Source organism: Chiloscyllium plagiosum, unplaced genomic scaffold (genome assembly GCF_037043375.1).
Source record: "Chiloscyllium plagiosum isolate Xiang-an unplaced genomic scaffold, Cpla_swu_hap1 HiC_scaffold_24, whole genome shotgun sequence".
Classification (NCBI taxonomy): domain Eukaryota; kingdom Metazoa; phylum Chordata; class Chondrichthyes; order Orectolobiformes; family Hemiscylliidae; genus Chiloscyllium; species Chiloscyllium plagiosum.
In genome coordinates this window covers 48,352,223-48,373,145 of record NW_028270162.1, presented here as the reverse complement: position 1 = coordinate 48,373,145, position 20,923 = coordinate 48,352,223, and the positions used below count along the sequence as shown (strand labels likewise).

Here is a 20,923-nt window from a genome sequence, read left to right as displayed (position 1 = left end):
TAGAGTAGAGAACGTTTCGGGGGGACCTAATTGAGGACCTCAATATAAAATTATGTGGGTCATGGATAAGGTGGATAGAAAGGGTCAATAAGTAAACATGGTTTTATGGTGAAAGGCAGAAGGTTTCAGGGGGACGTGAGGCAAGGTTTTTTCAGACAGAGGGTGGTAGAAATCTGAAATGCAGTCCCTGGAGGACAGTAGAGACGGGAAACCACACAACCTTTAAAAAGTATATGGATGAGGACTTGAAATATTATACGGGCCAAGTGCTGGAAAGTGGAATCAGTAAAGTTTGATCAGCACAAACTCAATATATCAAAGGACTTCTTCTATGCTGTGTGACCCTATGATCCATGATGTAGCTATGGCCCAATTCTGAGTTGGTATAATCTTTTGGATACTTCTACAGTTTGAAAAATAGATTAAATTCAGTTATTGGCTTTGATTATAATAAAAATCCAGGTTTTAATACCATTGAATATTAAGTTACAGTCTGTACATTCACACACCAGCATGGTACTATATTGTGGTGCAGTAACACATGTGCATGTTGACCTGGGACAGTTTAGTAACCAGTTCACAGCCTAGCCTAATCTGAACCAATTCAATAATCTTGTCAGTAATCTGGTCATACCTGGACCAGTGCAGTAATTCATGCACAATTTGATCTAGCACAATACAGTGATTCATTCACAGTTTATGACAGTAACAGAATACACTGTCACTAAACAATTAAAAAACAGTGGAAGAAACTGAATACACCATCCAGCTATCCAGGCATGACACTCCATTGTAAAATTCTATTGTTTCCTGAAAAAGCCCTGGGCATTTAGCCCCATTACTCAACATGGAAGTTTATTTAACATGTAAAACATTGAGTGAAAAAGATTTTGTGACTTCAGTCATGAGAGCAGAATTCTAATCAGTTATGATTGCAATGAAGAGTTCAGAGTCTGTCACAATGAATCTGCTCATCGTTCATGCCGAACTGATTTTGATAAAAGTTATTACAGTTGGTTTGATCTTCCATTTACATTAAATGACAGTCAAATGATGCAACTTGGTTTTCAGACTCCAACTGACTGCAGAGGACATTCTTGGAGATAGAGGAGAATAGAAGATCTGGAGTGACCTGTCTTTGCTTCTTTGGTAGGAACTTTGTATATAGTGCAGAAAGTACTTATAACAAGTGTTTATCTCATGGTGAATCTCCTCTGCACCCCTCCAACATAATTATATCTTTGCTATAGTGCTGCGGCTAGAATTAAATACAGCATTCCAGCTGTGGCCTAACTAAAGCTTTATTCAGCTCTAACATAATATTCTGGTTCTTATAATCTATGCTAGTATTTCAGCATTCAGCTTCAGATACAACTTTCAGCATCGAAAGACAAGATTCTCTCACATCTACTGCACTACTAAAAATACTAGAAAAGGGGAATGCTTAATTGGTCGACTTGTAAAATTATCCTAACACTTTCAAACTCATAAAATTACCCTCTACCAGTTTGAACTCTGAAGCTTTACTTCAGTAGTTTAATTTAGTGTTCACAGTTAATGTTTTCTACATCCTCAACAATCCTTAAATCCCTATAAGATCACCTTTTAGATTTTCAGAATGGAAAGCCACAGTCTTTTCTCATAACTCACAACCACTGGCACTGGCCACCAGTCTCTACATCCAACGCATCATCCTTAAACACTTCCACCGACTCCAACTGGATCCCACCACCAAGAATATCTTCACCTCCCCACCCTCTCTACCTTCCGCAAGGACCGTTCCCTCTGCCAGTCCTTGGTTTGCGCCACTCTCCCCATCAACCTCCCTGAAGCCCCAGGTACCTTTGCCTGCGACCGGAAAAGATGCAAAACCTGCTGGCACACCACCCCTCTCATCGCCATCCAGGGTCCCAAGCAATCCTTCTAAGTGAGACAGGGGTTCACCTGCCTCTCCTCCAACCTAGTTGACTGTATCCGGTGCACCCAATGTGGTCTTCTCTACATCGGGGAGACCAAGTATAAACAAAGGAAATGGTTCGCCAAGCATCTCAGCCGGGCCGGCAGGGGCCAACCAGACCTCCCAGTCACTGCACATTTAAATTCTCTTTCCCACTCCCTTTCCAACATGACCATCCTCCTCCATTGCCACAACGAATCAGATCATAAATCGGAGGAACAACACCTCATCTTCCGCCTGGGCAGCCTACAGCCCAGAGGACTCAACACTGAGTTCTCCAATTTTCAAATAACCTCTCTTCACATCACCCAACCCCCTTCCCTCCAGTCCTCTCATCAACCCTTTCTTCTAGCCGCCAACCCGATTCATTCCTCCCATTGACCAACTGGATCATACCCTCTAACTGTCTTCACCTATCCCCACCTCACCATCCTGCCCCCCCCACCCCATTTTATTTGCAGCTCCCCTTACACCCATCCCCCCAGTCCTAAAGAAGGGTTACACCCAAAACATCAACTTCTCCACCTCCTGATGCTGCCTGGCTTGCTGTGTTCTTCTAGCCTCCTATCTGTCTCTAGCTATACAAGTGCAACAGATGGTGTTACTGTTGCCACCATTATGTACACATCTGTCTTGTTTCTTGATGATCAGAAGCAGATACAAAATTCAAGGTTTGGGATGACTTGTAACAATAAAAAAGACAATAAGCAAATAAACTAATGTGTAAATTAAAGAAGGATTTGCTCCAGGGGAAACAAACCAAAATTAAAGAAGTACCTACACTTGTTACTGCAGTGATGAATTCACAGCACCCAGTTCCAATTGTGACATACTGGATCTTTTCATTGGGAATTCCTGCAGCACTAAACACATACACAGCGTAGAAATACATCTGGTGGGAAAATAAAACAGTATTAAACTCTGAGTCCCACAAAATATACACAGGCTCTGCAAATAAAGTGACTATGTAGCAAAATGTGAACACAGGGCTTGCTGTTCGCTGTACAATACAGTCTGGTATTTCCTGTGATATCTATTGTTTAATATAATGCACACACAGTCTGCTTTACCACATATACAGGATCTGCTATTCCTCGTGATATACAGGGTGATATATATATATATATATATATATATATACATACAGAGGAACCTCGATTATCTGGACAAGATGGGCGGGCACTATTTCGTTCGGATAATTGATTATTCGGATAATCGATTTTAGGGGAAGCCATATTGATCTAACACTGTGCTCTACAGGAGAATTTGTTTAAATCTATAATTTTAATGAGTCTGCCATTTAAACAAACTAACTTTTGCAGTTTGCAAATTATAGGTTAAAATGAGAAGAACTAAACCGTTACCATAAAATCCCAACATTAAACAAGGTCGCAAACAGCTTCTACGATCACAAGACTATTGCCAGCATCAGTTCCTGAACTCAGTCTCGCGATAGAAAGACAGAAACCCCACCTCACACATGCGTTTATGTTCTCGGCCTTTTTTTAAAAAAAAAATAGCTCGGTAAAGTGCTGGGAATATTGTAAAACACTTACTTTTGCAAAGGGCTGTTAACAACCCTTACCTAAAAATATCCAGTCGCTGATGCTTGAGCTGCTTGTGTTTCTTTGTTTGTGCCAGCGTTTTCACATGTTCTTCAGTACAGGTAAATCGAATATACTCACCTCTTTGATATAAAGTTTTTGCAGGACCTTGAAATCTTCTCCGGATAATCGAGGTTCCTCTGAGTGAATGAGCTTGAGTGAGTGAAGGAGGTCAGGGGTTGGAGGGTGAGTTAAATGGTTAAGGGTAGAATGACATTTGGATAAATGACACCAGACAGGGAACTGGTAGTTAGGGGAGCAAATTGGCAGCTGAGCAGAGGCTAAGGGGCAGGTGGGACAGGTGTTAGGGTGACAGGTCACTGAGAGGGCAGGTGGGTCAGCCATGGAGATGTCGAGTTGTGAGGATCCCTTCACAGTCTTAAAGACCTTTAGAGAAAAGACCTCTCCTTGTTCAGTTTTTCTTGATAGTTGTATTTTTAATCATTCATTCACAAGATGAGGGTGTTGCTTGCTAGGCTAGCATTTATTGCCCATCCCTAATTGCCCATAAGGCTGTTAAGAGGCAACTGTATTGGAGCAAATTTGGAGTCATATGTAGACCAGACCAGGTAAGGAGGGCAGATTTCCTTCCTTCAAGAAAATTAGCAAACCAGTTGGGTTTTTCTGACAATTGACAATGGTTTCACAGTCATCATTAGAGCTTTAATTTCAGATTTTTATTGAATTCAACTTTTACCATAAGCCTCGGGAACCCAGGACTGGGGTCTCTGAATCAAGGGCTCCTGCCCAAAATGTTGATTTTCCTGCTTCTTGGATGCTGCCTGACCTGCTGTGCATTTCCAGCACCATTCTAATCTTGTCTCTGGATCAACAGTCTAGCAATAGAACTGCTAGGCTATTACCTCTCCCATTCAGTTGTACCCTCACCTCATTTTTCTTTTTTATTAATTCACTTGTTGGGTATGGACATTGCTGGTCCCTTGTGAAGATGGTGGTGAGTTGACTTGATCTGCTGCAATCCATGTTGGTAGATCCATTATGCCATTAAGGAGAGAGTTCCAGGACTTTGACCCAAGCCACAGCAAAAGATCAGCGATATATTGCCACTTTAAGCTGGTAAGTGGCTTGGAGGGGACTGTGCAGATGGTGGTGTTCCTATTGTGTGTTATAATGCTCGTAAACCTTTAATAAATCAACTCCTACACTTCGGTGTCTTTGCTACTGTACTGAGATATGCAACTCTGCATAATACAGGTACATAATCCTTTGTCCAAAATCCTTGGGGCCAGTTGTTTTTTGTATTTCGGAATTTTTTGGATTTCAGAATAAATTATATTTCACAGTGAAATTTTTAAAAAATCTTACCGAACAGCAGGCCCACATGTGACTAGAACGAGCGCTGAGACACATTTGACGCCTGCTAGTGCTGAGCCACGCTGCCATGTCACATCTAAGTGGCATGGGTCAAGTGGGTGTAGAGTTGGGTCGCCTATTTGCACGCCAAACAATCTTGTTATGGAGAAAATCTTCGGATTTCGGAGCATTTCTGATTTCAGAATTTTGGATAAAGGATTGTGTACCTGTACTTTGTGTGGTCAAATCAAGGTTTATACAAGTTTGATGCAACTTCTCTGGTTCTGAATTTTCTTTTTTCTGGAAACATTGTGTGCATTTTAACGGCTTTGTTACATTATCATTTTTGATCATTTCTGAATCTGTACCCTAGACCACCCGGTACATCTACCATGTAAAAATACTTGTTCCTGAAGTAGTGGACAGCCTCCCAGTTCCTCCTATGAAATTGGCACCATTTCATGGCCTAACATTGACATTTATTTGCCATTTAAACATGTATTCTGCAAGACTTACTTGTAATCTGCCATAGTTATCTTCAGTGTTAACTACAATCCCACTTTAGTATTAGTGCTATTTTTGATAAAGTACTTCCAATGCCCAAGTGCAAGCCATTTAATACTGCACAGTTGTGAACCCTGTGGAACAGCAATTCCCAAATTTGGCTAGTCTGAGTAGGTACCTTTAGCTCCTCCTCTCTCCTTTTTGATGTAGTAACCAGTTTGGAGGAAGAAAGGAGGAGGAGAAATAGTGATAAGGGGTTCATTAATTAAAGAACAGTGCAGAACTTCAAAAGAACATTAATAAATTGGTGGAGAGGGCAGATAAGTGACAGATGAAGTTCAAACTAGATAAGTGAGAATTGAAACAAAGAACATGGAGAGGCAGTATAAAATATTCTAAAATCTGTGCAGGAATACAGCCCTCAGAGGGCTATGTTCATAAGTCATTAAAAGTGGCAGACCACGCAGAGAGCTGTTAATAAAGCACACAGAATTTTAGGCTTCATTGGTACAGGCATAATGTACAAGAGCAGGGAGGCTATGCTGAACCTACAGAGGATGCTACTTAGACCTCAGTTGGCGCACTGTGTACAGTTCTGAGCATCACACTTTAGGAAAGATGTGAATGCATTGGAAAGAGTGCAGAAAAGATTTACAAGAATGGTTCCAAGGTTGAGAAATTTCAGCTAGGAGGACAGATCGGGGAAGTTAGGACAATATTACTTCGAAAGGGTATATTGATGGAAGTTTTCAAAGTCATGAGTGATTTGGATAGAGTGGACATGAAGAAACAGTTCCCATGTGTAAAAAGCTCAAGAACCAACAGGCATGATTTTAAAGTTAAAAGAAGCAAATGTGAGGTGAGGAAAAAACCTTTTCACACAGTGAATTGTCTGCGTCTGGAATGTGTTGCCTGGGCATGTGGTGGAGGCAGTTTGATATGAGGCATTCAAAAGGCTCTTGGATTATGATTTAAATTGAAACAATGTGCAGCATTATAGGGAAAAAAACTGAAATTTGGCACAAAGTCAAAATGGCCTCTTACTGCACCATAAAATTATGATTTTGTGAAATGCACTACCTTCTTCTATTGTTCGTTACCTCAGAAAAAAAAATAATAAGATTGGAAAGCAAGGCCTTTCCTTTTGAAATCGGGTTCACTTATTCCTCATGTCCTCAGTTTCTAGATGTTTTTCTACTGCATCAGAGTAAAGATGCCAATATAGATTCACTTACAGAGCTTAATTATCTCCACATTCCTAGACTTGCTTGATCTTTTTTAATTGCAGAAGTAATTCTAGCAGTCTGTCAATTATGTGACACAATTCTCCTTTCTATATACACAAATACAATCTATCCTTGTCATAAAACACTGTCTTGACATTCCTTGCATAAATATCTTTTCAAAAATTTGATAATTGCAAATTCTTATCAATCAAACTCTAAGGCACTGAAAATAAATTATTAATAATGTGAAGTCACATTCTTTTAGGCATTAACTGTTGATAGGGATTTTCTAAATGCCAAATGCAATTTTCTTTTAATTTTTTTCTTTCTGCTTCCCTTCTCTCTTATTTCAACCTTTCTTTCTGTTCTCTGTGTTCCTCTTTCTAAGACATTGTATTCAACCTGTGACATTTGCACATGCCTCTCTGTTCTCACTCTGTGTAGCTCTCAGTTCGCCAATCTTAAAAGGTTTCACAATTACATACAGTCATACAGGTCTACAGCAGGGAAACAGGCCCTTCGGTCCAACTTGCCATGCCGCCCAGTTTTCACAATTAATCTAGTCCCATTTGCCTGGTTTTGATCCATACCCCTCCATACCTATCCTATCCGTGTACCCATCCCAATGTTTCTTAAATGACAAAATTGTACTCCGCCTCCACCACTACCTCTGGCAACCCATTCCAGACACTCACCACCCTCTGTTTGAAAACACTGCCCCTCTAGACCCTTTTGTATCTCTCCCTTCTCACCTTAAACCCCTGCCCTCTAGTTTTAGACTCCCCTACCATGGGGAAATGCTGTTGGCTATCTACCATATCTACTTGCCAGAGTTTTTGAAATCCCAGCTCACATTTCCAGCCACTTGCCATAGTCAGAGTCATTTAGGATACAGAAGGTATGCCCATTTTAGCTCCCCACTGAATAGTGCAGTCTTTCCCATTCTCCCACTGGATCCTTATAGCCAGGCAAACTTATTTCCATCATTGTTGATTTAGATGAAACTCTCCACAATGACTAGAGAACCCACAAAGAAAGTGTAAATACCTAAACATACATGTCAAATGGCAGGCACAATTAGATGCAGTGTCACAGCAAAGTTAATGTCAATGTGATAACAGACACTGCTCCCTGGTAAGCTGTACAAAGACACTAGAATGGGCAGCCACTCAACTCTATCATACTTGACTCATTAGATAGCTGATTGAGGTGAAGTAACTCAAGCAATACAGGATATTGTTGGAAAGGATGCAAGAGGGTTTGTTCCCAAGTCTCAGAAATAAAATTCCATAGTAAATCTATTTTTTGCCCTCTCTGGCAATAAACTCCATGGGGCACAATGGTCAGTGCAATCTTTACCAGTCACTGGCATTGCCACTTCATTGAGATATGCATAGTTATATAAGTTACCTGGTCATGCAATCTTGAAGATGGTCAGTCTGTTTGTGTTGGAGCCATTATCTTTGTGAGCAAAGCCCCAGGTTACTGACCTCATAAATGTTTGGTAACGTACACAGGATCTCTACTATCTTTTGTCATGTGGTGTTGCCACGTAACCCTTGAATTGCTGCTAATCATCAAGTGCTCATCCAATTTGAAGGTAACTATTGAATGTGCTTCCACCAGCCTTTCTAGCATTGTGTTCCGGTTCATATTAACCTGCTTTATATAAAAATGTTCTCATTTCTCTTTGGATTTTTTTTTTTTGCCAAATACTTTAGAGTTGTATCCTCTGGCTACTGATCCTGCAGCTAGCAGAAGCATTCTTTTCTGTAACCACACTCTATGTTCTGCATATTTTATTAAATGTTTCCTTAAACATTCCTGCTCTGAGGAAAATAATCTTATTCCGATCTCTCCACATAATTTTATTTTATTTATTGTAGTCACATGTACCTAAGTAGAGTGAAAAGCTTTGTTTTGCAAGCAATACGGGCAGATCATAGCAAACAAGGACATAAAGATCATAGGGTGCTTAGACACAGTGAGGCATACAGGCTAAATTGCTGAGGAGGTGCCAACACACTGACATCCCTCATCATTGATGTCCCTCCGATTTAACTCCACTGTCTTCACATCCTTTCTAATGTGTGATGTCCTGAAAAGGATACCACTTCAGCTGAGGCCTAACTGGTGATTTGTTACAGTTTACCACAATTTCCTTGCTTTTGCACTCTATGCCTATATTATTAAACTGCAGGATCCATTCCGCCTTTTCACCATCCTTCATAGCTTGTCCTGCCACCTTCAACAATTTGGAAAAGTGAACCTCCAGATCTCTGTGTCCCCTACACCCTCTTTAAAAATTGTGTCACTTAATTCATAGAGTTTTTCCTCATTCTTCCCACCAAAATGTATTTTGAAATGCAGTTACAAGGAAAACTTAAAACTTCACCACACATAACTAGTACAACACTAACAGCACTTGCTTTTACATTTCCAGTTGTAAGAAACATTCAGTGGATGTCATTCCTACTTACAGCATCGTTCCCACTTAACTGTATGGCACTACCCAGCACCAAGGTGATGATTAACTGCCAACGAACAGAGCGGTCTTGGAACAAATCCCACAGTCCTTTTGCACTTTGACCTTTGAGTGCAGTTTGCTCCTCCAGAAGTTCATCCATTTCTGTCGTTAAGTCAACATCGCCACGTAATCTCTTCAAGGCTGCAGAAGCAGAAAGGCATGTTAGGTGAAAAAAGGCATAAAAAGAATGGCAGAGGGAGGGCAACATCTTTTAGGAGAGCTCCTCATGTGTTTTGGGGCACCCACCCAAGATGGTATTAGGCTTTGTGTCCACTTCCTGGCCTCCGCCCCCTCCCTGACTTACCTCATGGACAGAAAAAGATTTTACAGCACAGAAGGCGGACCTTTGGCCTATCACTACTAGCCAAAGTCCAGGATCCACTGGTCTCTTTATAGTGGCACTGTTTGCAAAGCAAGCAGAGCCTACTAGTAAGTTCTGGTGCCATTCGAACTGCAAGCTTATCTGGCAGCTCTTGAGGGCAAGACTTCTTCCCACTGAGGGAACTAGTCCTACCCTCTGGTAGTTCCAGATTGTGCCAATTTTCTATATAGTCATTCAGTTTGTGAACTACTTTGTGTACACACACACACACACACGAAAGGTTTCTCTCTTTCACATCTTAACAATCCAAAAAACTAAGGTTATTTATGACATACCTCAGGCATAGGTGAAACTTAAACATAGACCTTCTGGTCCAAAGGAAAGAACATTACCACTGCAGCACAAGTTGCCCTCCCATAAACAGTCTACATTCAAGGGAATATAGCTGAGGTTTTGCAACATGTTTTTGTAATTTAGCTCTTTTTGATCTGGTATCATTCAAGTTAATCTATACCGCATCCAGAACTGGCCGATATACACTTATCGAGGGTTCCCAGTACTGAACACAGTACTGCAGTGGGACCCAACATAGCTTTAGACAAAACAGTGCAATTCAGTGACCACTGCTGAGACTGAGGAATTTATAGCAGAAACAGAGCAGACATGCTTGCTCCAATACAACCATATCCTTTCTTAAATATGGAAATCAAAGCTGAGCACAATACTCCAGATGTGGTCTCACCAAAGCCCTACACAACTGTAGCAAGACTTCCTTATTCTCGCACTCTAGTGCCCTCTGAAACAAGATCAACATACTGTCTGCCTTCCTAATTACTTGCTGTACCTGCATGCCTTTTTAAAAAATGTTTCTTGTACAAACATATCCAAGTCTCTCTGAACATCAACATTTGGAATTTTTTTGGATTTTACAAAATGTTTTCTGTTTTTACTGCCAAAAGCAAATAACCACTCACTTCCTTACTTTATACTCCAGCTGCAACGTTTTTGCTCACTCACTTAACACATCCATATTCCTTTGTAGCCTCTTGATGTCCTTCTCAGTTTGCGTTGCCACTAATTCTGCACTGGAGCAAACCTGGATACATAACTCTTGGTCTCTTTGTCCAATTTATTAATAGAGCTTGTAAATAGCTGAGACACCAGCACTAATCCTTGTGGCACTCCAATAGTTACAGCCTGCCAACTTGAAAATGCCCATTCTATGTCTATACTCTGTTTTCTGTCCATAACTAAACCTCCATTTGTGCTAATATATTCTCCCAAACTCCATGAGCACTTATCTGGTGCATTAATCTTTTGTGATAACTTAATGAATTTGGAAATCTAAGTAATCTACATTTATTAGTTCTCTTATATCTATCTTCTATCCCCAAATACCTCTAATAAATCTGTCAAACATAATTTCCCTTTTGGAAAAGCATGTTGGCTTGACCTGATCATACTGTGATTTTCTAAATATGTTATGATTTACTTAATAACAGATTTCAGTATTTCCCAACGACTGATTTCCAACTACCTGGCCTGCAAGTTGGCAATTTCTCTCTCGTTTCTTCCAGAACAGCAGTATTACATTTGCTAACTTCCAATGCCAATGAAAGTTAGTAAAATCTAAGAAATGATAGAATATTCACTATCCCTTCAGTTATCTCTTTTAGAACCCTAGATTCTAAGTCATCAAATCATAGTTATACAGCACGGAAACAGACCCTTCAGTCCAACTCGTCCCTGTTGACTAGATATCCCAATCTGACCTAATCCCATTTGCCAGCCTTTTAGCCCATATCCCTCTAAACCTTTCCATATCCCTCTAAACCCTGCAATCTTCTTCCCGACCTCTCCGCCCCCACCCCCTCTCCGGCCTATCACCCTCACCCTCACCTCCTTCCACCAATTGTATTCCCAGCGCCCCTCCCCCAAACTCTCACCCCCCCCCCCCCCCCACCTTTTATCTCAGCCCGCTTGGCATACCAGCCTCATTCCTGAAGAAGGGCTTATGCCCGAAACGTCGATTTTCCTGCTCCTCAGATACTGCCTGGCCTGCTGAGCTTTTCCAGCACCACATTTTTCAACTCTGGTCTCCAGCATCTGCAGTCCTCACTTTCTCCTATTCATACACCCCTCCAAATGCCTTTTAAATGTTGCAATTTTACCCACCTCCACCACATCCTCAGGCAGCTCATTCCATACACACACCTGGGGATTTGATGGCTTTTAGTCCTGTATGTTTTTTTTGACATTAATTTGATATTAACTACCTTACATTCTTATTCACTTCAAATGTTCAACATGTCTCCTATTTCCTCATTTCCCATGATAATTCCTTCTGTCTCTACAATTAACTTAGTTTCACTACTCTCCTCACTTATACATACTGATAAAAGTAAATATAATCTGTTTTATATATCCTAGCTACTTTATTCTCATATTCTCTTCTACTCAACTCTGGTTGCCATTTCCTGGTTTATTTTCCTTGCCTTCTGGGAGAAAAGCAGAGCAGAGTGGACCAGAGGGAGCTAATACACCAGGGAACAGATAAACACAGCCTGAGGTGTGAAGTCTACACAGCTTACCGTTCAAGCGAGAGGTAGAGGGAGTCCTGGAGGGCCCCAGGTTTGAAAGAAAAGTGAACGGTGAAATCCCAGGAAAGGTCGTAAGCTGAATGATTTGAAACTGCTTTTAGAGAGCATGTGTAAGTGGCTAGAAATTAGAAAAATGTAATGTTTTAAATAACCCATGAGTAGCTACTTTATAATTAATTAATTAAAAGACACCAGCAGAAGGGAGTAACAAGTTGGCGAGTCTACTGTTTTGTATATACATAAAGGGGGAGTCTATACTAAAGTCAACTAAGTGGGGGTGAAGAAGACATTTAATTCTTTAAAATTATATATAAACACAGAAATAGGAACAGGAGCCCATATGAGCTATTGAGCCTTCTCTGCCATTCACTATGATCATGGCTGATACTGAACTTCAATCCACTTTCCTGCCCACTCTCCATATCTCGCGATTTCCGAACAAACCAAAACTCTGCCACTCCAATCATTAAATATATTCAATGCCAGAGACTTCACACCCTGTCAGGCAAAGAATTCCACAGATTCACAGTCCTCCAAGACAGGTCATTTCACCTCATCTCGCCCTAAAAGATCAGCACTTTATCCTCAGACTGTGCCCCTGTGTTTTAGATTCTATGACCAGTGGAAACAATCTCCAGCAACTAACAAAGCAAGACCCTTCAGATTGTTCTATGCTTCAATAAGATCCCCCCTCGGTTTCATAAACTTCAGAAAATACAGGGTCTATTTACTTTTCCCTTCATCATAGCACAGCCTCCTCAGTCCAGGGACCAAATTAGGGAATGATCACTGCCCTACCATCGCAGTGCTGTTTTTTGTAAATATGGAGATCAAAGCTATATGCAGTACTCCAGATACAGCCTCACCAAAAGTCTGTACATTTTGGAAGAATTCCTTAGTCTGTACTCCCAATATCCATACAATAAAGTCCAGCATGCCATTTGTATTTATCTGCTTCCTGTATCCACATGTTAACTTTCTACATTCTACATTTGAGCACACTCAAATCTCTTTGGACACCAAAGCTGACAAATGTCACACCTTTTAAAAATACTCTGTTTTCCTATTCTTACAGCCAAATTGAATAACTTCATAATTCATTACTTTATCCTCCATCTGCATCTTGTTGTGCACTCAACGTGTCAATATCTCTTTGGAGTTCTGTCTCCTCCGCACAACTTAACTTTCCACCTAGCTTTGTAAACCTAGAAACAATCATTTCTGTATCCTCGTCCAAGTCATTAATATAGACTGTAAATAGCTGGGATCCCACCACTGAACCTCAGAACACTTCAACCTTTGCTGTCTGTCAGCTTGAAAAGGACTTGTTAATGTCAATTGTCTGCTTCCTGTGTATTAAGGAATTATCTATTCATGCCAATATATTACTCCCAATCCGATGAACCCTTATGTCACCTCATAGCCTTTTGTGTGGCATATTATTGAACAACATTTGGAAATTCAAGTAAACTACATTTACTGGCCCCCTTTACCTACCTGACTGGTTCCATCCTCAAAGAATACTAATAGATTTGAAAAACATAATTTCCCAGGAGTAAAACCATATTTATTTATTCTAATCATACAATGCTTTTCTATGTGCGATGATAAGTCCTCCTTAACACTAAGCTCAACATTTTTCAATGCTCCATTAATTAAGGATGTTATTAGTCATTGAAATAACCTTAGATCAAAAAAGCATGATATAGAATAGGTTGGGTATAAGAAATAGAAAAGGTAACAGTTCACTTGGCACAAGTAGTTTATAGACCCGTAACAGGAGTTATAATGTAGGATAGAGTACACAGAACAAAATAATTAAGGCATGTAAGATGATTATCACAATAAACATTGGTAAGTTGAATCTAAATTGGGCAATCAGATTGGCAAAGATAGATTAGGAAATGAGCTCATGCAGTTGTACTCAGAACAATGTAGAATAGTACATTTTTGTGCTAACCAGGGAGTAGGCCATTCCAGACTGGTAATGAGCCTGTTTCAAACAATAATCTTAAGATAAAGCAGCCTCTAGGTCACAGGTATCATTAACATGATAGAATTTCACATTCAGTTTGAATGGAAGAACTATAGTTCTAAGATTAGTATTTTAGGCCTGACTAAAGAACACAGACCTAGCTAACACAAACTGGTAACCTAGGCTAAAAGGCAGGACACTAGACTTTTAAGAAGCATTAGTAACTCTCAGCAAAAATTTAACTTGTTGGGTTGAATCTTCCTTTGTTTGACTAAATCCAAACCGTGTTTAGTTTTTTTCAAGGGTTTTCACCATGAGGCCTTGTGAGTTTTCTCACCATAGCTTATCAAACTTACCTGACTAACTACCTACCAAGTCCCTACGGTATCCAGCACATCCAATTACAGCCCCACCTTATCACCCACCATTCCTCAAACAACTTGCCACTCAGCAGATATCTGATAAAAGGTCAGTGTCCCTTGCATCAATGTCAATCTGTCAAAGACTGGTGTGCACCTGGAAATTGAAGTCAAACTAGTGTTTCCCCCACTGCAAACATCATGGTACAGCAGCCAACGCCATGCTGCCCATGGCACACGGGTCAACATGACTGACTCACCTCACGTGCACAGAACTCCATTCTCTCACACCAGTTACTGTTTAATCACAACACAGTCTACCTTCCCGTAATAACATCTTTTCTGAACAGCCTCTCAGTCAATATTACCTTGTCCCCAGTGCCCAGTGTGATTCTACAGCTTGACACTGACCACCACATGCAGTTATGCAAATACAAATAGAACATAGAACATAGAACATAGAAGAATACAGCGCAGTACAGGCCCTTGGGCCCTCGATGTTGCGCCGATCCAAGCCCACCTAAACTACACTAACCCACTATCCTCCATATACCTATCCAATGCCCTCTTAAATGCCCATAAAGAGGGAGAGTCCACCACTGTTACTGGCAGGGCATTCCATGAACTAACGACTCGCTGAGTGAAGAACCTACCCCTAACATCAGTCCTATATCTACCCCCCCTTAATTTAAAGCTATGCCCCCTTGTAATACCCGACTCAATACGCGGGAAAAGGTTCATACTGTCGACCCTATCTAACCCCCTAATCATCTTGTACACCTCAATCAAGTCACCCCTAAACCTTCTTTTCTCTAGTGAAAACAGCCCCAAGTGCCTCAGTCTTTCCTCATACGATTTTCCTTTCATACCAGGCAACATCCTGGTAAACCTCCTCTGCACCCGTTCCAATGCCTCCACATCCTTCCTATAGTATGGCGACCAAAACTGCACACAATATTCCAGATGCGGCCGTACCAGAGTCTTATACAACTGCATCATGACCTCAGGACTCCGGAACTCAATTCCTCTACCAATAAAAGCCAGTACGCCATATGCCTTCCTCACCGCACTATTTACCTGGGTGGCAACTTTCAGAGATCTGTGTACATAGACACCAAGATCCCTCTGCTCATCCACACTACCAAGTATCCGACCATTAGCCCAGTACCCCATCTTTTTGTTATTCTTCCCAAAGTGAATCACCTCGCACTTAGCTACATTGAATTCCATCTGCCACCTTTCTGCCCAGCTCTGCAGCTTCTCTATATCCTGCTGTAACCTGCCACATGCTTCCTCACTGTCAACAACTCCTCCGACTTTCGTGTCATCCGCAAACTTGCTCACCCAACCTTCTAACCCCTCTTCCAGGTCATTTATAAAAATGACAAACAGCAATGGTCCCAAAACAGATCCTTGCGGAACACCGCTAGTGACGGCACTCCATGAAGAAACTTTGCCATCAACTACTACCCTCTGTCTTCTTCCATCCAGCCAATTCCTAATCCAAACCTCCAACTCACCCTCAATGCCTCATATCAACTTTTATTTACAGTGGGCCAAAAGAAAAAAGAAACACAACCAACGAGGCTGAGGTTCACCCCCACAATGCAAATCAGATTTTGGCATCATGACCAAAGATTATTTTAGAGTCAATAATTGCCTGCTCCAGCCAGCTCTCATCTATTAGAACAAGGGGGTCAGTGAAGTTCTGTCTGGAGTGTAACACCCGACACAGCTTAGCTCAGTCGCGGACAATGATAGCTTCCTCGGACTAATCTCTTTGCCATCCTCCTCCTCCTCTCCTCTCCTTGGAAGACTGCTCCTGTTTCCCCAGTTCCACAGTATCCATCGCCTCATTGCCTGCTCCAATTGTGCAAGACACAGCACAGCAGCATGAAGTGACACATTCTGACTGGACAATACTTCCAAACTCCTGACCAGTCCTAGCAGAGGAACCACATCTTCAGTAGCCCTTTATTTTGCTCCACCAAGGCCCAAATTGGCATCATCAAACCTATGCTCTGCATCAGTCAGGGGTTACACAGAGGTGTCATGAGCCATAGTCACAGGGAGTGGCCTTGTCCCCAGTAACCAGCCTTGAAAGGAAAAAGATTTAAAAAGGACATGAGGAGCAACGTTTTTTTACACAGAGTGTGTTTCGTGTGTGGAATGAACTTCCAGAGGAAGCAGGTACAGATACAATGTTTAAAAGACTTTCGTATAAGTACATGAATTAAAAAATGTTTGGAGGGATTCGAGCCAAGCACAGGCAGGTGGAACTAGTTTATTTTGGGAACATGGTTGATGCAGACCAATTGGACTGAAAGATCTGTTTCCACGTTGTATGACTTGATGTTTCCCAGCAGCACTCCCACACCTTTCCAGCTCCAAACGTTCTATTCCTCACTGCATCCTGTACAAACCATTTTTACACTTACATGATAGATGAGGAAGTGATGTTGTGCGCCTCTCACGTCTTTGGAAGTTGGACAAATAGTGACTTTCCTTCAACTAGTAGTGGTCTTTAAGAACATCACTGTTGCTGACTCCCATGTTTTTGAGATGTGGAATTCAATTTGCAAATTCCAATGGCAAGTTTAAAATTGGTAATAAAATGTCATCCTGTAGCTCAACATGCTCTCCAATTCTGTTCTGCCTCCATCCCCTTTGCTTTCAGCTTCCCTGTTGTCACTGCCCTTATTCCCACCTCTGCAAATGTCCCTGCTTTCCTGCTGCCAGCACTGATTTCCCCAGCCCCGCTGGCACTGACCCACCGCCACCCCCCCAACAAAATCCCCGGACTGTATTAGAACTGGACCTGTGACCATCTTCGACGAGCAATGTCAAGACATGACTGACTAGACCCCTGTGTTAGCAACCCTCAGTCTGACAATGTGCAAGTCCCCAGACTGCTTGCATTGGTCTTTCAGGATTGACCACTGAGCACTCCTTGGACTGGACCAGGTCAGATTCCCTAACGGTGGGCGTCCCAAGCAGACGATTGATCTTGACAAAGCCAGTGGATTGCGTGCAGTCTGTGCCAATCACTGACAGTACCAGCACCCTCGGACAGACACCCTCTCCTGCTTTGACTGGATTGAGGAGTTGCTGACCTGGTGTTTTGGTTGAATAAACATGTAAAGCATTTGCCACATAGGCACCTGGCACATGCTGAAGGTGTTAGATTGACATCTCATAGCATCACTGTCATAGAGTCATCCAGCCCTGAAACAGAATCTTCAGTGTAACCAGTCCACGCTGAACATAATCCCAAACTAAACTCATCCTGCCTGACTGCACCTGGCCCATATCTCTCCAAACCTTTCCTATTCATGTACTTATCCAAATGTCTTTTATATGTTATAATTGTACCCACATGCACCACTTCCTCAGGAAGTTCATTCCACAAGCGAACCACCCTCTATATTTAAAAAGTCTCATGTCTTTTTAAAATATCTCTATTCTCACCTTAAAAATGTGCCCCCCCAGTCTTGAAATCCCCCATCCTAGGGAAAAGACAACTCCCATTAACTCTACACACGCCCCTCATTATTTTATAAACTTGTATAAGGTCGCCTCTCAACCTCCTACGCTCGTCATTGTGTTATTCAGCAAGGATGTCCCCTCTTATCCTCCTCCATCCCCTGCTGATAAGCAGGAGAAGCAGCGTGTCTGCACTAAAGAACATATCAATACACCATTATTGACAGTTGTTGGCTCTGGCTGAACTGCCAATGCGATACCAGAAATGTCACAGCAAGTCCACGCAAGGCATGGATGCTGCAAGCATGCTGTAAGGTGCTAAATAAGTGAGCATTAAAAGAGAAAGCAAGAAGTGCTGAAATCCAGTTGGGTCCAATCCATGAGCTGAGTGCCCGCCCAGGCATACAAAATGCCCCTGCTGCACCCTCTCAAGGCTAGCTGTTGGTGCATCCTGTAATGTGTGACTGTGCATCCTAAGCAACCAGCTAGTGTACTGGAGAGGTGTCACAAGGATCGTGAGGGATTGCTAACCTCTGTGGACAAGCGATGTGTGCAACTGGTACCCATGGATTGTACCTTGAACTGCAGCATGGATGGTGGCTAAGTGGTTAGCACTGCTGAGGCACAGCACCAAGGACCCAGGTTCGATTCCAGCCTCAGGTGACTGTCTGTGTGGAGTTTGCACATTCTCCCCGTGTCTGCATCGGTTTCCCCTGGGTGCTCCATTTCCTCACAGTCCAAAGATGTGCAGGTTAGGATGATTGGCCATACTAAATTGCCTATAGTGTCCAGGGATGTGCTATCTAAGTGGATTAGCCATGGGAAATGGAAGGATACAGGGAAAGGGTGTGTCTGAGTGGGCTGCTCTTCAGAGGTTTGGTGCAGACTCGGGCTGAATGGTCTCTTTCTGCACTGTAGGACTCCTCTGAGGTCCTTTGAAGCAAGCTGAGGGATGAATCTGCTCAGTACCTGCACTGGCTTCCAGCAGAGGTTTCTCAGTATTGAGCTTATTTAGCAAGTCTGGTAAGTAGAATATTAACGAGGAAAGTTGCACTTTCAACAAGGTTCTTTTTAACAAGCAATAATTCCCCTTAATTGGCAACTCGCCACTGCCTTGCCACTTGTCAAAAGCATAAAATTTGGAATAAGGTATGCTGGAGACCTTGCAGAATTTGTCAGATTCTGCTACAAATCTCACCGGAGCCTACGTCAGTCAGACCCCTGAAAGATTCCTTTCTCTGAGAATGATGCATCATCTTTGTCTGAATAAGGAAATTAAGGATGTGTCAAACTGAAAGAAATACTGTACAAATCTGCAAAAGATTAGTGGTAGGTCAGAAATTTATTCAGATTTGAAGCAACAGCAAAAAAGTGCTAAAAGGAGGGAGAAAGTAGGGGATGAGGGAAACTAACAAGTATTATAAATACTGTAAATGTTTCTACATGTATTTAAATGGGTAAAGAGCAACTAAAGATACTGTTAATCCTCCAGACAGAGTATCTGAGGAATTGATTACTGAAAACAAGGAAATGGCAGAAGCATTGAGCAGGTATTTTATGTCTGTCTTTACAGTGAAAGACTTGGTAAACTCCCCAAACGTACTTGAAAATCAACACATAAATGTGAAGGAGGAACTTAAAATAATCGCCATCACGAAGTGCAGGGAACTATTAAACCCAAAGACTGACAGGTGGCCTACATCCAAGGCCCTTAAAAGAAGTCATGCTGTGGTGGTGCCGGTGTTGGACTGGGATGGACAAGGTCAGAAGTCACATGGCATCAGGTTTATTTGAAATCACAGGCTTTTGGAGAGCTGCTCCTTTGTCAGATGATGTGGAGGGAAGTGCACAGGTCTGTGGGACATAGACCTATTGGACTATAGTCTGTTGCAGGGAAAATGTAATATGAAAACAGAAGACCTGGTCAAAGTGGACAAGGAGCAATAGCTGCTAGGAACTTTTACATCCGAGCAGAGGGAGTCTTTTAAAAAGGAAATGGAGGGTGTGCAGATCAATATGTCCCTGTAAAACTGAAGAATGGGACCAACAAGTCCAGAGAACGCTAACTATCAAGGATTGTGTATGAGAAGTTTACATCAGGATGAGATCAGGACTGATAGGCAGAAGGAAAGACTGTGTTTGTGAGGATAACTGGCACCAACAACATGGGTTCCATTCCGGCATTGGATGACATTACCATGAAGGTCCCTCCTTCTCAACCTCTCCCCTCCCATGAAGTGTGGTGACCCTCAGGTTAAATCACCATCACTCACTCTCTGAAATGAAAGAGCAATCCTATGGTCCTCTCGGATTATAGTGACTTCACTGATGGATACACAAGTGGGATGTCAGAAGGCTATGGGCCCTTTTGGACAGACATTCCAGGGCAAGAATGTACACATAGCAGAGAAAGTAGAAGTAGCTCTGTGTTTTAAAATAGCGCAAGGTCTGCTTCGTGTCATCACTTAGAGAACAACTATTCTAGCTGCTCCCAAGGTCTCTGAGCCAATGCACAAAAAATATTCATTCTTTCTTCTGATTCGCTTACCTTTCATGCACTTGTTCTTGTTCTCCCTGTCAATCAGCAGATACCTGGGGCTCTCTGGGCACCATGGCAGAGTGAGGAGTTGAATCAGAGATGGCACTGCACAAGATGCCAGCAGTAGCGGCCACAATTCTTCAGTGCCCAAAATCTCTCTGTAATTAGCATGATGAAATGACTTCATTTCCTACAAATTACACCTTGTACTTCACACTATCAGCAGTCATGAAGAGGTAGAAGAGCAGATATGTCGGCAAATTTCAGAGAAAGTTGAAAATAATAGATTAATAATAACAACAATCAGCTGTGAGTAGCAAATACAATACAGATCCTATCACAGACCCAGTTATAGGCAAAAGAAGTCTGTAGTGATTGGAACCAGGTGGATCTTCTTGACTATGAGATCCTTAATTGAGGTTGGAAACCTGGGCCAATCAAGGAGCCCCGGCTGACCAATATAAACAGGGGATTACGTCCGAGCCCAAGTGTCTCTGGAGAAGGAGCACGTGG

General features: G+C 42.0%; 1 protein-coding gene across 3 annotated transcripts in view; it reads right to left on the bottom strand.

Moving 5' to 3' along the window:
* Positions 1 to 20,923, bottom strand: part of LOC122562786 (solute carrier family 2, facilitated glucose transporter member 11-like) — an 83,786-nt gene that overhangs the window by 16,141 nt on the left and 46,722 nt on the right. For all 3 annotated transcript variants that reach the window (XM_043715968.2, XM_088000144.1, XM_088000143.1), the window contains 3 exons: positions 20,420 to 20,568; positions 9,086 to 9,273; positions 2,739 to 2,849 (listed from right to left, as the gene is read on the bottom strand). In XM_043715968.2, coding sequence (XP_043571903.2) covers positions 2,739 to 2,849; positions 9,086 to 9,273; positions 20,420 to 20,568 — 448 coding nt within the window. The remainder of the gene's footprint in view (positions 1 to 2,738; positions 2,850 to 9,085; positions 9,274 to 20,419; positions 20,569 to 20,923) is intronic.